Below are 18,631 nucleotides of genomic sequence, written 5' to 3' on the forward strand. Positions count from 1 at the left end.
AGACACTTCTGTTTACCCTCATTGACACTCAGTTTCATTTTGAAATACTATTTCCAACCAGTGCTGACAAAAATTAAACAAACCCAAGTTAATAAAAGAGTTCTCATTGGCCAACTGAAGATATTTGTCTATTTTTTTTTACTACTACTACTTTAGTCTTATTTTTAAGACTAAAAATAACACAAACAACCATTTTATTATATTTTCATTTTCATTCATTATTTTTTATTTTTCCTCCAAAATAGAATGCATACGCTTTATACTTGTGCATTACTATATCTATATTGTATATATAGTACAGTATATGATATGGAGACAGTGTCAGTTTCACCACATTGGTAAGACAAAAGAAAAACAAAAGGATCTGGAGCAACCTGATGAAACTTTTGTGTCATGCCAGACTGGATAGAGGTTGTTGCTGTATAGTGTGTTCAGTCCTTCATCCATCAGTGCTCTGTATGAAATTTGTAAAAGTCAAAGAAAGAAAGTCAATCTTTCCAAAGAAAAAAGGTAAAAATTAAATGATGTGTATTTACATCCGTGTCAATGCAGTTTTATCAAGAAGAAAAACAATACTGTTGAATTCACTCATTTAATAATTGATCATTCTTGATGGCTTATTTTTTTGTTTTAGATTGGAGGTTTTAGGATGACAGTGTATTATCAGAGCATAGTCCACATTCACCACAGGCTTCCAGGGGCAGTTATTAAAGGGCAATGCCACCATTTCACAGTTATTATCTTGACAGTTATTAAGCACATCCATCACACCTCCACCCCCCCTCTATCAACCTTACACCACTGTCAGCCGTCCAAACAGAAACACAGATAGAGGCTGAGGCGGGCTGAGCGAGAGAGAGAGAGAGAGAGAGAGAGAGAGAGAGAGAGAGAGAGAGGACTAAATAGGTCTATTTGCAGGCGATCACAGAGTGAGAAAGGATAAGAAGAGAGGGAGGGAGGAGAGAATTAGTGATCTAAGGGGCTCTAATTGCCGTATAGAGAGAGGTGGAGCTTTGAAAGTCAAGCACAGGATGCACTGTAAAAAAAAAAAAAACAAGGCTGTGTCACCAGGCTGCCTCAACTACAACTGATCATTAGATTGTTGTTGTTTTTGTTGTTAGATTGCTGGGTTTGTTGTTGTTGTTGTTTTTGGTTATTGTTTTATTTATTTTTTTAACTCCTTGAGTCAAATTATCTGAAATGAAAATACTCATTTGGGTTTTTAATGTACATAGAAAGAAATTCACAAATCTGAATTAAATTGCCCCTCAGGGATAAATTAAGTTTTTTGAATTGAATTTAATTGAATTAGTGGCAATAATGGCAAAGTGCTCTTTAAAGGTATAGGAATTCCTCCCATCTAGCGTTACGGTTGTATATCACAAGCAACTCAATTGTATTTTTCATGCTGCATTCACATGAAATTGGGCAGACGGCAGACGGACGACAGCCGCTGCACGTTACGGCATAAACAAGCCTCTATGTAAACAAGTGGTCCGTCAGCACGAGGCAAAACAATACACGTGACAATATGTTGTCATGGCGATGTGGTATTGTTTACCCGACCCACTTTTTACCAGCTTTCTCTCCACTTCTGTGACTAAAATGACATCTGGTTTGTTAGCGACGGCCGTCTGCCCGACTGCAGGTGAATGCAGCATCAGTGTAATGCTCCATTCCTCCTCACTACGTTACCGCGGTGACTTTTCACAGACGCCACCTCCACCTGAGCCGACAGCTCCGGTGTCTCCGCTGAGTTTCCGTGGTTTCCTACCGTCACGCTGCCACTGAACGTAAAAACATGGAGACACCACATGGCAGCCAGCACCGAGCTTACCCGCTCCATGGAGATATGATTGATATGAACGGCTCATTCAGAGCTGAAAGGAACACTTCACTTTGTTGATGGGGGGGATTACTGATTAATGAAAAACAGACTTTTGAACCAAATAATCGATTTTTGTGAATAGTTACAAAATGTCCCTTTAATGATTTGCCATTGAGTTGTTCCCATGCTCTCTGATTCATTGCAATAGCAACAACAACCTGTTCATATAGACCCTTTCAGAGAGTATAAACAAAGACAGGTGTGGCTCATTAGAAAATGCTCTGGTACACTAAATGGAATGGAGCCTTAATTAGTATCCTTGGTAACACCTGTCTTTGTTTATACTCTCTGAAAGGGTCTATAGGCCAGGAGCACTCACGGTGATGAGGTGTTTTGGTCAGCTGCTGGCAACATTGGGCTCTCAGCAACACAGATACCGGGACACGCTAGACAGCCACTGGCAGACACAAGGCTGTTGTGTTTACCAGGGCAGAGACGAGGATAGGTGCAGAGGCAAGCCAAGTCAAAACCGGGAAATCAGTCTGTGAACGAGTCTGGCATGGGCACAAAGCCACTGCTTATATGCTGGTTTAATTTGTGATAAGTTGCAGGTGAGAACAACAGGTGGAAACTATGAGGCTGATGAGGCGATGTGGCAGGAGGAGGCAGAGCAGACTGTGACATAATACTTGTCATTACTTATTGTAAAATAAATATTAGCAGGTCAAAGTTCATTCTTCAACAGTTTAGAAAATGATCTTAAAGGGATAGTTCACCCAAAATTGAAATTTCACTCATTATCTACTCACCCTCGTGTCGACTAAGGGCTGGGAGAAGTTTCAGAGTTATCTGTGGCTTCTCTGAGTTACAGGGGGTCTCGGCGTAGCAGTGCATGTCCATATAACGGTTGCAAATGGATACCAACTGTCTTCCAAAACATCCAAATACCTCCATGCTGCTCGTATGTAATGTCCGTCTTGTATTGAAGCCCCGAAATGCGAAATTGTCCCGAAAAAAATTAAATAAGTCTATTTTTCAAGCTTGTTTGTAGCGGACACTCCTCTTCCCGGTTCATCAAATTTGGACGAACCAGGGTCTGTCCTCTTCCCAGTTCGTCCAAATTTGACGAACCGGGAAGAGGAGCTTCGAGAAGCTTCCGCTACAAAACAAGCTTGAAATATAGACTTATTTAATTTTTGGGGGGACAATTTCGCATTTCGGGGCTTCAATACAAGACGGACATTACATACGAGCAGCATGGAGGTATTTGGATGTTTTTTGGTGTGTCTTTTTGTTACGAAGACAGTTGGTATCCATTTGCAACCGTTTTATGGACATGCACTGCTACGCCGAGACCCCCTGTAACTCAGAGAAGCCACGGAGGACTCTGAAACTTCTCCCAGCCCTTAGTCCACATGAGGGTGAGTAGATAATGAGTGAAATTTCAATTTTGGGTGAACTATCCCTTTAAAGTTCACTTGTGGGCCAAAAAACTAAATAGGAACGATCCTTTATACCAAATTACTGATGGAAAACGAGTTGATTGAATTGAAGCTGACAACATTTTTACAGTGTGTGAGCAGGGTAGGGGTGGAGTGTGGGGGGGTGGGGTAGGCTATTGAGGGGTGGTTGGTAGAAAGTGATCTAAAGCACTGTAATTGTAGGTGGTGTGTTGGTGAAAGTGATTTTATATCCCAGCACATCCTAGCATGTCTGTGTGGCTGTCACATCAATATTCTACCAACCCCTCATTTAAGCATCAGCTGTCACCCCATCCCACCCCTCTACCCCCCCCACCCCCCTCTCTTGGTGTGTCAATACAGACTCTCCTACACCGCTGACCACTGTTGCTGATTTTGGTGATGCTGTAGAGAGAAAATAATTAGTGGAGAATTCAGACAATACGTTGAACCCCACCACCCCCCCACCCTCCAGACTTCTTCCTTACCTCCTCTCAGTGAGGTGGCCAAAGATGGATGGATGGATGGATGGATTAGGGGGGATAATAGATGAGAGACGATCATCACTTTGAGCTTCTGTCAGCTGTGACCTTTGCAGGCTGAGTGACCAGAGAGAGAGCAGAGTCATTACCAGCCTTTATCCCTTTGTGTGTCTGTCAGCCCCGCTGCGAGGAGAATAGCGCTGTCATTTAGGACACCGGTTCTAAACCTGGGGGTCACAACACCAGGCGGTCACAGGATAATTCTTCAGGACATGGTTTTACTATACAAATCATTAGCTTTGTCTCTCACTTTTTGCCTTTTTGTTTCAGATCATTGTGGACTGTGAAGTATAAATGTTGAAGATTTGGTGAAATGTTGGTCATTCAGATGAATCCTGGTTCACGTCTTGACTCTGGTTGGATGCCATACCCCTCATTCTTGGTATTTCAATGCTGTATCTGCACTTGTGGACATTTTTACCTTAATCAAAAGCAGAGGAATTGTGATGGTTAAATAAATGACTTGTAACTATAGTTCCAGGGAGAATGGAGGCTCTCTGCCTTCCACGTAGCGTCTCTTGGCTGAAAACCAACTTTTCAAGATCACCCGGTGTCCCAGCTCTTGTCTCGACAGCACCGTTACACAAACGTCCCGTTTAAGCTGTGATCTCTTGTTTATGACATATAAGACTACACAAATATACACATCGTAGCACGTATATGATATATAACATTATCCATTGCTCCATGGATTGCTTTCTGGCCGGCTTCACTGTAAACAAATGCACATGGCCGGGAGGAGGGTTAGCAAAACAACGGAAAAGCAGCCGGACTTGCATAGTTCCCCTTTAAGGATGCACCTTGACACAAATCAGTTTAGAGTGAAAAGAAGATGAAAAGACACAGTGTATATATATATATATATATATATATATACATACACTGTAATTAAACTAGTCCAATTTACTTTAAAAGTCTGTCATTCTGATGTTCAGTCTTCAAATGAGAAAAACTAGAATGACTCCTCACGGTTGTCTAGGGGGGGACATGTGTCAATGGATGGACGACAACCTGAAAAAAATGCCTCCTGCTATGGCTGACAGTGACAGGAATTATTATTATAAGAAATAAAAAGTTTAAAAAACTGCCAAAACTCAGCATGGTAAACATAATGCTTGGGTGCCAGGAAAATGGTAAAGAAACTGAATTTTGTGCTGGCCTTATGACCACAGAAAGAGCTTTACACTGTAGTCACATACACAACACTTTCACCTACATATCGTGCTCTTTTCTTTCATTCACACACAGGCGATACATTGCCTAAGAATCCATTATCATGTGGACTGGAAGGGTTGGGGATCAATCCACTGACCCTCTGTTTAGTGGACAACAGACCCCCCCCTGAGCCACATCTAGGGGACAGATGAGAGGGGGACACTCTACTAATGGTGATTGAGGCTGACCCCTCAGTTCATGTGCTGACTACAGTCTGCATGAATCATGGGGACATTATAACTATACCAGTGACACATATACTTAAGCAATATATCACGACAGGCCGTGGTATATGCTCATTATACCACGGCTAAGGGGCGTTGTTCGGCCCGACGCGAAGCGGAGGGACGACAACCCCCTTGGAGTGGTATAATGAGCATATAGGCTACCACGGACTGGAGTGATATATTGCTTTTATAAAACGGTTACGAATAAAGGCAATATAAAAGAGGGATATGCAATCAATTTCATGTAGTTTTATTCAACCAGAAATACATATTATCGAATAAAATAGCCTCACTGTGAAAAAATAGTCCCACCTCTCCAGACGTTAGCTCCAAGTAGCTCTGCAGCTCGTCTTTTCCTCCGCTTTTTTTCAGGTGAAAGTCACTGCTCAGTCCCCTCTACCATTGTTAACCCTCCGCAGAGGTGAAAGTTCACCTTAAACATGTGAATTCAACTACTTTAGTCCGTTTTTTAACATCGTAAAAACATCAGCTGTCTTTTGCTACGGACTGCAACAGTCCGTTGTCATGGATACATGACAACAACTTCCATTCATACCAGTCATACGTGCCTGAGGCGGAGTGATAGCCTACGCTGTGATAAGGTTTTAGAATAGTAGCCGTGGTATATGCTCAATATACCACGGTTAACAGCCAATCAGATTGCCGGATTTCACCTTTCCGTTTTATAATGTATGATAACAACTTAACTGTGGAACCATTCAAGTGACACAGGAACTATAGAAATATAACATAATATGTTATAAATAATTATTTTCAGATGTGCTTTTAGCAAATGTAGGAATAAACGACACAGTATGAACACAAATTATAGGCTATAACCATATCAGCTTTAACTGATAACTCGTTTTAACGAGACAAGTAGCTACTCGTGTGTGTGTGTGTGTGTGTGTGTGTGTGTGTGTGTGTGTGTGTGTGTGTGTGTGTGTGTGTGTGTGTTACGGTTGATGAGTGTCAGGTAGCTATGCTAAGTAGCATCCTGCAGGCACGTTTAGACATGTAGTGTGGACCCTAGAGTCTACAGACGCCCCTCACTATGCCCCAGTTAAACCTCTTCTCTACTGCTTTAGCATCACATGGCCTCAGAACAATCCCCATAGACTAGAGTCTCTGGTTCTCCTACATCCACCAATGATTTCAAATCCTCTAAGGTATACTACAAGCAGAAATATCTAAACTATCTTCAATCATATTTCATCCATGACACAAAGGAATCAATTTAGTGATGATAGCAACTTCAGTTGGCTTAGCTAGAAATCATTGTCATACAGCTAGGCCTACTATTTGTTTGGTGACAGTACCAGTTAGGTAAATTATCTAGCTACCTAGCTAACGACACTGTGTGTTAGCCCACCATAAGCCTAGCTAATAATGACAGCTAAATTATACTGCTCTTCAGCAAACCATATTGCCATAAGTTCCATGTTGTGTTTAGATGGAGGATAGAGTGGACATTTTGCCAGCCTCTTGAGGAGGTAACAGAGCAACCCCAAGGCAGCAGAAGTACCCCGACCTCTAAGAGAAGGTGGCATATTGTCATATTTGTATCTATTGCTTATTACAGTATGTGGCTCAGTCTGGAAGGCTGTCGAGAGGTGTCTGCTGCCATTCACCGGAGCATGCTGGACATGAGGAGGTTAATATCTCCTAAGAGGCAGGAGGTCACTGCTGGGGTGTGCAGACTGCAGAGAAGATCTCACCACCAGTGTCCATCTTACTGTCTCTTCAGCCATAACTCTTCCATCCTCAGCTGGTGATACTGGCTCTGGTGCCACTGCCTTTGTGTGAGTCTCTGTCTCTGACACTGTTTACAAGGAGCAGTGGTTGGAGAACATTAATAATTAAAGTAAATAATTAAATGACTGTTCATCCCCTTTTAGAGGCATTAGGTTATTTAAAGTTGATAAAATACTGTTCTCAGGTCTGATGTGAAGCTTTGTGGATTCGCAAAATGACTGATAGTTCTTTATATGGAGCAGGAGTGACAAGATTAAAGGTTACTACACATTTGAAATGTCCAAATTCCATACTTTTTCCAGACCCTAATTTCCAGACTTCTTGGTAAAAAAAAATCAAATAATTTATGATATATGAGTAAATAGTTGTGCATTATATTTAAAAAAATCATGCAATTGATCATTTGTTTTCATTATCCTGAAAGTGTATGCTATTATGTAACCCAATAATTTCCAGGAGATTGTAGCTAGGTACAATAGCGCATACAAAATAATTAACCCAAATAACTTCAGATAAGACCAAACCCAGATAAGTATTAAGTTAAATAATATTATTTCCACACAATAATTTCCATTTTCCATACTTTTCCAGACCTGGAAATGTATAAAATCAAATTCCATACTTGCGTAGGAACCCATAAACATCAAATCTCACAGACACTGCCAAGGTGGCAACGGTGGAGCAGCTCACTCTGAGCTTCAAAACTGCTCTTCAGAAAGCCATGAGTGATGTCGTAGAGGCCACAACAATCACCTTCACACATTTGTAATCAACATTAAAACTCCCATACACTCCCGGGTTGTTCTCACAGAGCCATTTTATTGGTGCTCAGCATGATTCATAAAATCTGAGACGTTAGCAGCAGCACAAAACTCAACTTGTGACTTCCACCACCAACCCACAGGAGACTGTGGTGATCTGAAGTGAAAGGTTTGCATGAGTGTTATTATAGACATTTTCACATTGAAGTCCTTTGAGGTCATGACCATGTGACACACACACTGAGGGAACACGTATCACAGCAGACAACCACTCCTGTGTGCTGCCCCATCACTGTTTCCTCTGCTTCGTCACTGTGCTTCCTCCTCTGTGTCTCCTCCTCCACCTCCTCCACTGAGATGATGAACTCTCCTCCACAGCGACAACAGTGCGTATACACACCTTCATCTGAAACAACATCGGAAGCAAATTTTAGATGGAAAACTGAACTTATCAACCTTTACCAGACAGTGACAGAAACACATACGGCTACTTTGATCAACGATCCAAAAAGAGATTATTGTTGAATCATTGTATAAACACTACATTCAATCACTATTCAAAACAAAATTATGGGTGTGAAACTATCTCGTTACAACGCAGCAGGACGTCTTCATCTTACACCCAGAATGGAGCTGCATATCCTGCATCTCGTGGATGTATGCTTGCTGAGTATATCATGTAGGATAAGGCATGTTTGATCATTCCCATTATTATTTTGTGTTTGTGTATCTTAGTGTACATATTGTGTAGTTACCTTTGTCCCAGGTCATGTCCTCCAGATAGACTGTAGAATCTACCGGCCCATCCTGTTGTAGCTCTTGTGCTGGAGAAGCAAAAATGCATCATTATTATTTATACAAGAAGGAAGACAAACAGTATGTAGCATTGACTGTGAACATTTGTCACATCCTACGTCTGTATTCAGTCTGGCGCAAGTGTTGCAATGGACTTTACAGACTTCCAGTGGTGTTTCCTCAAAAATCTTTTTTTTTAATTCATGCATTTAGATCTGACCAAGTAGCCTGTTTGGAACCAGGATGCATGTATGAGGGCTGAAAACACCTGCTTCAACCTGAACAGAGGGTATGTCTAAAAGAAATACTTTAAAAGAGACGTACTATCTCAAAGACACACTGTAGAAAAAGACACTGTCTGAACGACACTTTCAACACAATGTTTCAATTCAATGTTAAGAAGATCACAGCCCCTCTGTGACTGGAGGTGTTTCCTTTGTTCTCGCTGTCTGTCTTTCCCTGGGTCTCTCCTCCCCCCTGGTTGTGTGCGCGTGTGTGTGTGTGCTTCTCAGCAGGGGAGTGACATGGTGCTGGCTACCTGGGTCTCCTGTTTCAGTTTAGTATAATAGAAGAACAATGGCTCTCCACTTTAGACTACTCAGATCACTGGTGAAAATTGGATGATTTCTCATCACTGTCCATTTCAACCTCCACTTGCTGCTACTCACCTGCACCACAGCAGTCATCCACCTCCATGTTCCCTCTGCAATAACCTTCACCACCTACCACTGTCCAGGGTTCCTACACATTTGAAATTTCAAAATTCCATACTTTTTCCAGACCCTAATTTCCAGACTTCTCGGTAAAATAATTCAAATAATTTGTGACGTTTGAGTAATTAGATGTGTATCATATAAATAAATTATGCAATTTATTTTATTTTATTCATTGATTTTCATTATTCAAAATTTGTATGCCATTATGTCACCAAATAATTTCCAGGAGATTGTAGCTAGGTACAATAGCATATACAAAATAATTAACCCAAATAACTTTAGATAAGACCAAACCAAGAACAAGAAAAATATATTTCCATACAATAGTTTCCATTTTTACTTTCCCAGACCTGGAAATGTATAAAATCAAATTCCATACTTTTCCATACTTTCCATACTTGCGTAGGAACCCTGACTGTCCTGAACTCTCTCCCTATCCCAGTTGTCATTAATGACTTTTCATGATTACATTCATTTGTGAGAAAAACATTTTTTTCCACATCATCACATTCTGTTTGTATTTATGTACACAGTGTCCCAACTTTTTAGGGAAAATGACTATGTTAGATGTTCTTTATCAGGATACATTGTCAAAAGAGACACTGTCAAAAAAGGCACCGTCAAACACATACCTTCAAAATACAGTATATACTGTCAAACTGACTGACTGACTTACAAAGAAACACTGAGACACATTGTCTAAACGTACACTGTCTGCACAGACACAGAAGACAGAATCATAGTCATGAATGTATTTACATTCAGACTGATGGATAGTGATGATGGAAGGATGGATAGACAGATGAACAGATGGATGTTCACACATTCATCTTTTTACAGTTCACTCTTGAGGAAACAGTCATTATCAAGTTGTACAGTTTGACAGTGATAATGACATTGAACCATGAATAATTAGTGCTAAACTTTGCTTGGCTCTTAATTAGCGTGAGGAATAATTGCTGCTAAACTAGTGATAATTTAAAATAGGATAAATGGTGAGGGAGGGGCTGGGACTTTTCTATATACAACCAGAAAAACATCTTTCCTACACTTTCTGAGACCACAGTCTGAACATTTGGGAAGTTTCTACCACTGTGACTCTGTGGATCGAAATGGAAATCCACTGTAAATGTTGTGAGTCCAAGCAGACAGCACCCAGATCAGCCTCTGATGTAGACACCAATCACTTGACTACGGTCAAAGACACATGACATATCGTAATGCAGAGTTGCAGTGGCTCCATATACACACAGACAGGATAGAAGCTAAACAAGTCTAATGAGGTAAAATGAGTGAGTAACTGGAGTGAGAAAACTCTCATATGTTTCTTCACTTCAAATCACATCATCTTTAAAACACAGTTTCCTCTCACATTACCACTGAGAAAGAGATTAAAAAACAGTAATAATCTGGCCCACACTCTCTGGTGCAGGTGCAGGTGCAGGTGTGGGTCTGGCTGTTACAGTCAGAAAGGCTCAAATCTGTGTGTGAGAAATCCAGGTAGTCCACGCAGAGAGAGTTTGGCTTGTTGACTTTATCCCTGTGCTAACTTACTCTCAAAGTAAGCACTCTGCTGCCTGCCATTGCCTACATTTCAAGTATAGACCAGTGGCCTCATTTATCATTGTGGATACACGCTTTTTTACACGCTCTTTCCCCCATTTTGTGCGTACGCACTTTTCTCCGCCTAATTTGGGATCTATCAAACCAAAACTTGTCGGGAGTAAGTGCAAAAATTTACGACCAGTCCGACCATGGCGTACCGGCATTTACACGCTTTTTGAAGAACAGGAGGAATTGGCGACACCGCTGCAGAGTCAGAGAACTGCAGTGTGAGAGGGAGAGAGGAGCGCGGACACTGTTTGAAGTGTTGAAGTAGCAAGTGGTGGTGATGATGACCCCCCCCACCACCACCACCACCACCGCACACGTGTTGACGTCGGCACTTTACATGAAAAGCACAGCGACTCAGATTTTTCCCCTGTGCATTTACACTAGTTTGCTCCTAAATACTGGCTTTATAAAACGAATTTCGTTTTCTTTTGATATCATATTGATATTTTCACCCTGCATGTAGGCTACACCTCTTCCACAACCAGTCTGTCCAGTCTGGAAAATAATTTCTGCGACGTGCGTGTGTTACCAGACTGTGGACACACACAAGCAAGCAGCAAGCCCAATAATGTCGGCTCAAATCAAAGCAAATGAGAAAACATGATCGATATTTTTTGTGTGAATAATATTTATTGTATTTAACAAAAATGGGTGCTGCCCAACATCATTTTAGGAAAAGTCACAGACTGGTGGACTTCAATGTTTTTTTTTTTTTTTTTTTAATATATAGCTATGCACAAATGAAAATCAAAGTCGTCCAGTGAACGGCAGTGGGGGGTTAGTGGAAAGGGGTGCAAAGTAGTACTGACTGGCAGTGGAAACCCTGCTTTAAATTATTATGACATAATCTAAAATAAGGGGCAGAATAAATATGATTCTTCTTCTTTCTGTTCTGTTTCATTTAGATTTGGGAGTTTTTTGTATTTATTGTAGCCTTTCAATGCAAGATGATGTTTCTGACTGATATTGCCGTGTTACCGTGTATCTCGCTTTCAGCATTCCGCTTCTTTCTCCGCTCTCCGTCCGTCTGTTGTCTTCACCGTCTTCCACTGACGTCATTCCACACGTTTCCAGAGCGCACATGGCTACTTAATATGCACGTAACTGATTTGCATTGACCACATATGGTTGTATGGGGCCGTTTAGGGGGCTGGGTATGAGGCGTGTTCTCATCCACGCTTTTCTCAGGTCCGGTGTGATCTATCAAGGGAAATACCGTGCAGCCGTGTGTACGCGGAGTTTGATAGATCTGAAAAGAGTGTATATTTTTTGGTCGTACGCACATTTTGCCTTTCCGTCGTACTGAAAATTTAAGAGGACTTTTACACGCTCTTTGATAAATGAGGCCCCAGGAGTGTCAAACTCATTTTAGTTCAGTTATGGACACTAACTGGCTCCAGGTTTACAAGAAATGTCCTCAAGGAGAAAGTCTCAGTCCAGGATAAGAGTTGAGACGCTTCACGTCTACTTATATACTGTACAGAGCAATTTGATGTCCAATGGGCCGGACCAGTAAAGTAACAGTATAATAACCTATCAGCGATAAGTCTAAATCGTTCCCTTTGTTTTAGTGCAGAAAAGTACATTATTAAGATGTTTACATTTAATGAACTATCCATTTACAAAACATATTATGAACAACCTGAAATTTCTTGAGAAAATTCTTGAGATTTCAACAATATTATGTCTCTTCTGTCTTCTTTGTAATTTCCACACAATGTAAATTCAGCCGGTTTTGGCCTGCATGTTTGACACTAGTATCAGACATTTATATAAAATGAATTGTCAGTAGTCTACCTGGATTGCCCTAATATAAGAATGTATTCTTAGCAATTCTTGCCTGGTTAAATAAAGGTTTACTACTACTACATGAAGGAGGATGGGTGATATTCCACAAAACATGTATGATAAGTAAGGGATAATGTATAGTTCGGAGGTTGTTATGGAGAAATAAACCCCGACAGGTTGTATGGAACCCCGACGCGAAGCGGAGGGGTTTCATACAACATGAAGGGGTTTATTTCTCCATAACAACCGACCAACTGTACATTATCCCGCTTATTACACGGTTTACGAGTGAAATAATTAATTTGAAACATAATGTTGATCAAAATACGACTTTCATCGATTTAAAATTGCATTTAGCGAATCTGCAAGACCGGTCACTTCCGCTGTTTTGCTGAGCCTCCTCCCGTTCGTGCATTTGAAGCCTTTGATAATCAATCAGTGGATCGATGGATTACCATACACGTGTTAAAATGTGTGTATTGTGTGTAGTCGTATCTGTCATAAACTAGAGATTAACTTTACTGTTTACGGGGTGCATTTGTGTCGCGGAGCCGCGGTGCCAGCTGCACCGAGACGAGAGGAGAGCTGACACCGGGTCAGAGGCTCTGATCAGCAGGTTTGGTTTCCAGCCACGATGTGGAAGGAGCCTCCACTCTCTCTGTAACAAGTTACCAGTCATTTATCTCTAACATCACTATTAGTCCGGAGCTGTTTAATGACGGTAAAAATGAAACACAAGGTAAATATCCTGCATAGTTTCTCTTTTCTGTGCTGCGCTGATCAGAGCGGCGTCCCTAGCAACGGTCTGTTATACTTGACGACGGTCATTATACAGAAATAACAGACCGCAGAACGCAGCGCTGGACCAATCAGAGAGCAGCATTCAATAGAGCCGTGTAATAATGAATTTTATACAACAGTTAGTTCCGACCGGTCCCAACCGAGCAATTTGATTGGACAACGAGACATTCCATAGTGCTGATATACAGTATAACAGCACTGGGACTTTTCACAGACATAATCACTCCGCTGTTCAGCTGAACAGGAGCTAAGTCAGAGCCAGGCTCCCCATACAGGAGCTGCCCCATCTCTCTGCTGCTGCTGCTGCTGCTGCTGCTGCTGCTGCTGCTACAGTTATAAACGGACCTGATTGAACATTAAAACCTGGACCTGACCTGGTCCGTCTAATTGGCGATAAATCTCTACTAAACCCGGCTGGGGAAAAAATCGCCACGGGGGCAACTACGTTTTGACGGTGATGTGTTTTGATATTAGCGTTAGCTGTTGTTAGCCACGTAGCTCAGCTACTTAGCTTCAACTGTGTTTATATTGATTACATAGATGATAAACAAATGTAATACGGTATCGATAACGTCTCTGTATGTCTTCACGCTGGTCCTGTTGCTGCGGTGCTAATCAGACACGGGCTCAGAACCAGAACCAGAACCAGCACTGGAAGCAGCTCGGTGGAGAAGCTTGTAGCTAGTAGCAAGCTAGTATGAAATGTTTATGTGTTGCCTGGCAACAGCCTTGTCTCCCTTCCAGTTGCAGAACTATTTCTGTTGGCGGAGCCAAATAAATGATTAAATAAACAAACAAATCATAATCTCTTGTAGTTTATTACTGTTCTAAAAATGCGCTCGTAGCACTGTTGTATAAAAGCAATATCACACTCGAGGTCGTGCTGTTGTACTGTATATCAGCACGGTGTGATTATCTACGACCGAATCACACCCGTGCTGATATACAGTACAACAGCACTCCCTCTCGTGTGATATTGCTTAAGTTTACCTCTCTAACAATAACAGGTGGATATATTATATTGAAGTGAAATATGAAGTGGTACCTCTCCTCTCCAGGTCATATTGTCTCCTGCGATCCTGATCACTGAGGATCCTCCAGGCTGCGTCCACTTCCAGAAACTTCTTCAGTCCAGACTCCACTTCTGTCTCACACTCGCCTCGAAGACGGTCTGGGTGGTACTACACGCAGACACACACACACAGACCAACACAAGAAAACTTAATCTAAAAAAGCTGTAATTCTGGAGAACACCAACTTGATTTGTCAAACCTGAACCCTTCTCTCGCTTTCTGACTGGGAGACCACAGGAACCACACGTCCAAATCACCAGCTGTTCACCTTGCTGACTCACTGCATTATTACTGTTAGTACAGGTACTAACAGTACAGGTATGTACAAGTGTACTTGTACATTGCTGAAATAACAATAAAGTTCTCATTCATTTTAAAGACTCAAAAATCTCAGCTCAACTTCAGCATCAGTTTAAACGTAGGACAAAGTGTGTTGATTTCATCCCTTATCTCGATCATGCAGCTTGCCAAGATGCAGTGACCCACAACTTCCTCCACATACTGTACATGCCTGTGTGTTGCATCAAGACTTGACAAACAGTTTTTCATTGAACTGAACCGTCTCTGTCATAACATCAGCCTGAAAAGCCTAAAATATAACTTAATATAAAAACAGAAAAATAACAATTTTAGAAAAAATTGAATACATTTATATTGCTTGGATGTTCCCTGTGTTGGGTTTGGGTTTTATACAGTAGCAAGAAAAAGTATGTGAACCCTTTGGAATTTCCTAGTTTTCTGCATTCATTGCTTTGCTTTCCATCGCAGGCCTGAAGTTTGCCATTTCACAGCACAAATGGGAAAATGTTATGTGGACTGATGAAACTAAGATAAAAAAAATATATATTTTTTTGAATTTATTTATTTATCTTTTTGTATTTTTTGTGTGTATGGTGTAAGCATGGCACTGCATACAGTACTAGCATGTAAACATCACCTCAAAGGTGAAGTACGGTGGAGGAGCATCATGGTTTGGGGCTGCTTTGCTGTTGTTTATCAAGGCATCCTATAAGATAATGTCAGGGTGGCTGAAGTAAATTATTATCTAGATAATCTAGAGTAGCTCCAAAAAAAGAAAATCCACCTTTGGGAGTGGCCCAGTCAGAGCCAGACCTGAATCCAATAGGGATGCTGTGGAATGAGCCGTTCACACCAGACATCCTAAGAACATGGCTGAGCTGGGAGGGAAATAAGCCAGAGGGGTAGGGGTGGTATGGGTGGGATAAGGGTGGGACAATAGCTCACACGGTTATGACGTACACATTTTATATACGATGTATGGTGGTATATGTACAATGTACGGTGGTATATGTATGATTTAAGGTGGTGTATGTATATATGTCAATTATGTAGCTGTGAATTTGATTTAATGTGGGCATATTGTAAAAAGGGCAGGGGGGATGAAATAATAAAAACTTTATCACAAAAAAAAAAAAAAAAGAACATGGCTGAGCTGGTCTGTGAGGACCAATGAGGACGCAGTTCTGATCTGCAGCTACAGGAAACGTTTGGTTGAGATTATTGCTGCCAAAGGAGGTTCAACCAGTTATTAAATCCAAGGGTTCACTTACTTTTTCCACCTGCACTATGAATGTTTAATGGATACTGTATCAATTAAGACATTAAATATTATAATTGTTTGTGTGGAATTAGGTTAAGCACATTGTGTTTGTTTATACTGCAGTTTATACTCCCATCTGCATCTGACTGAGATGCAGATGGGATCACATTAAATGGCCAATTAATGCAGAAAACTAAGAAATTCCAATGGTTTCACATACTTTTTCTTGCCACTGTACCTTCTAGCCTCAGAAACATTATGCCTGCCTACTCTTTTACATTCAGTTTGCCTAAAACATTCTGTAATAGCTCTCAGAAGACTCTTAATCAAGAATTGTAAAATTGCATGAAGCCACAAAGGTTACAAAGTCATCGTAAAGATATTACCAGACCACAGTCTGACAAACTGACTATAGATTGACTTCAAACTAAGAAAATCATCATCAATTTTCTTATAAATTGTATCAACTTTATTTAACCTTTGCTGTGGCTTTCACTGTCTCAATATGCAGTTGCTAAAAAGGTTAAAAAAATGTAATTGTGTTTTTCTTTTTTGGTGTTACATTCAGATTTAGCTTAGTTGTCGGTTTTATGTAATGTCACTGTTGTAATGTCAGTGTGATGAGACAGATCTGATGAGCCACAGCAACTGGCAGTGACTTCTGGAGCCGGGCAGTGAGGAGACAATCAGACATTAGACGCCCCCCGCTGTGTGTTACCACTGTGTTTACCTGTAGTACCAGCTGCTGGTATCTTGATCTGAGCTGCTGCACTGAGTCTGAGGCCGTGGCTCCCAGGACAGCATACAGGTCCTTCTTTTCTGCTTCACACATCCCTGACAAAAAGTGTCATTTCAGAGAAAGTGGTGATTATTTCATTACATTTTCACCCAAAAAACAATGTGATTTTGTTATTTTATTTTTTTTAACAAACAAACATTAGTTCCTTTACATGTAGAGAATATGATCGTGGGCCAGAGCGTCACTGTAGCAACACAACACTTACGGTGCTAACAACTACGTTGTGATATATCCTACCTTTTTCAAAAAAAAAATACTACACTTTGCCATACAGAAATTTCAATTTGATTTTGCCCAACACAGACGCATCACTGGCTTCACAATAAAAATTAAAATTAAACAGCAACTTTTCAGTTCATCTATAATGTGGATTGAGCGTCCTAGAGCTGTAGATTTTTGTTTTGACACTTGGACACATCACCTTGAGTATTGTGATGGTAAGTTTTCTGATTCATATGGTATAGTAGTAGTTATGTAGCCTATGTATACGTACACTACCAGCCAAACGTTTGGACACAGTGTTTTTTTTTTACATTGTAGATGATGTAGTAAACAAAAAAGTGTTACACAAAGCAAAATATGTTTATATTTTAGATTCTTTGAAGTAGCCACATTTTGCTGTGATGGCAGCTATTTATACACTCTTGATCTTCTCTCATCAGCTTCATGGGTTTGTCACCTGGGACGGTTTTCCAACAGTCTTGAAGGAGTTCCAGAGGAGCTGAGCTCTGGTTGGCTGTTTTGCCTTCAGAAACTCAGTTGGGTTTAGGTCAGGTGACAGAATAACACTTTGGTTTTAATTAACACTTTTACTACATAACTCCATGTGTTCCTGCAGTATGAATCTGCATAACAATAAAGAAAAAACATTGAATGAGAAGGTGTCCAGACTGACTGGCAGTGTATCTAGGTATAGTTATAATAGCTCAATTAAATTAATGTCACTGTTTAATTAAGAAACACAATGTGGGGTGGCTCACAACATAGCCTATCGCCTACTCTGGGTTGAAGGTGGACTTACTTGTGTTGTGGTTCCTAACAACAGTGACTGTCCTCCATCAGACTGACGGGGTGGACGTGACTGGACATGAACACACAGGACACAGAGAGCAGGCTGTGATGCTGTGATGCTGTGATGCTGCGAGGCTACGACTCCGTCAAGTCTGAGTGTTTCTACACTGTGTAAAACACGACAACATCTCCACCGACACGAACCGAGACCTGAATCAGTCGTGGAGCCCAGAGGAACCCGCGGTTCACGGTGGTTAGACCGGAAACGTCCTTTAAAGTTAGCTGTGGTGACTGACCCGCTTCACACACACACGTCGTTTGTTTCTCTCTTTCGGCTCCGTCTATTTCTGTTTATAACCTGGATATAAATCACTGAACATGCCGTCGAAATACTGCTGTCACCTACGGGAAGACATAGTGTACGGCGATGTTATGAGTCCCCATGAAAACAAGCTGCACATGTGGTCCGCCTCGATTCAGTTCCGCTGACTGTAAAAAGGTTCCGCTGAGAACTTCCTTCCGCCTTTTTATTTTTTTATTTTTTATTAAAAGAATAAAAGCTCAAACCATTTCAACTAAAAAAATAAATAAAATGTGTGTTTATGAATCTGAATATAGCTGAATATACGCTACATGTGTGAGTCCTTTTTGATTTTCTTTGTTTTCTTTGTTAGCTTTTGGACTG

The 18,631-nt window shown here is 40.9% G+C and overlaps 1 protein-coding gene across 3 annotated transcripts; it reads right to left on the bottom strand.

The window, feature by feature from the left end:
- Window positions 1-7,837: 7,837 nt before the first annotated feature.
- On the bottom strand, window positions 7,838-18,394 carry dnajc24 (DnaJ (Hsp40) homolog, subfamily C, member 24). Of its 3 annotated transcripts, none has more exons than XM_083974228.1 (5): window positions 17,957-18,394; window positions 16,867-16,970; window positions 14,548-14,683; window positions 8,544-8,612; window positions 7,838-8,194 (listed from the first exon to the last, which is right to left on the bottom strand). In XM_083974228.1, exons 2-5 carry the CDS (start codon window positions 16,966-16,968, stop codon window positions 8,007-8,009), a joined length of 495 nt encoding a protein of 164 aa, XP_083830354.1. In that variant the 5' UTR covers window positions 16,969-16,970; window positions 17,957-18,394; the 3' UTR covers window positions 7,838-8,006. The 3 variants fall into 3 exon arrangements, with proteins under 3 accessions (XP_083830354.1, XP_083830355.1, XP_083830356.1); XM_083974229.1 differs by having other exon boundaries at window positions 17,953-18,394; XM_083974230.1 differs by lacking the exon at window positions 17,957-18,394 and adding an exon at window positions 17,615-17,705.
- Window positions 18,395-18,631: the final 237 nt, after the last annotated feature.

This window comes from Trachurus trachurus (genome assembly GCF_905171665.1).
Source record: "Trachurus trachurus genome assembly, chromosome: 6".
In the NCBI taxonomy this organism is placed as follows: domain Eukaryota; kingdom Metazoa; phylum Chordata; class Actinopteri; order Carangiformes; family Carangidae; genus Trachurus; species Trachurus trachurus.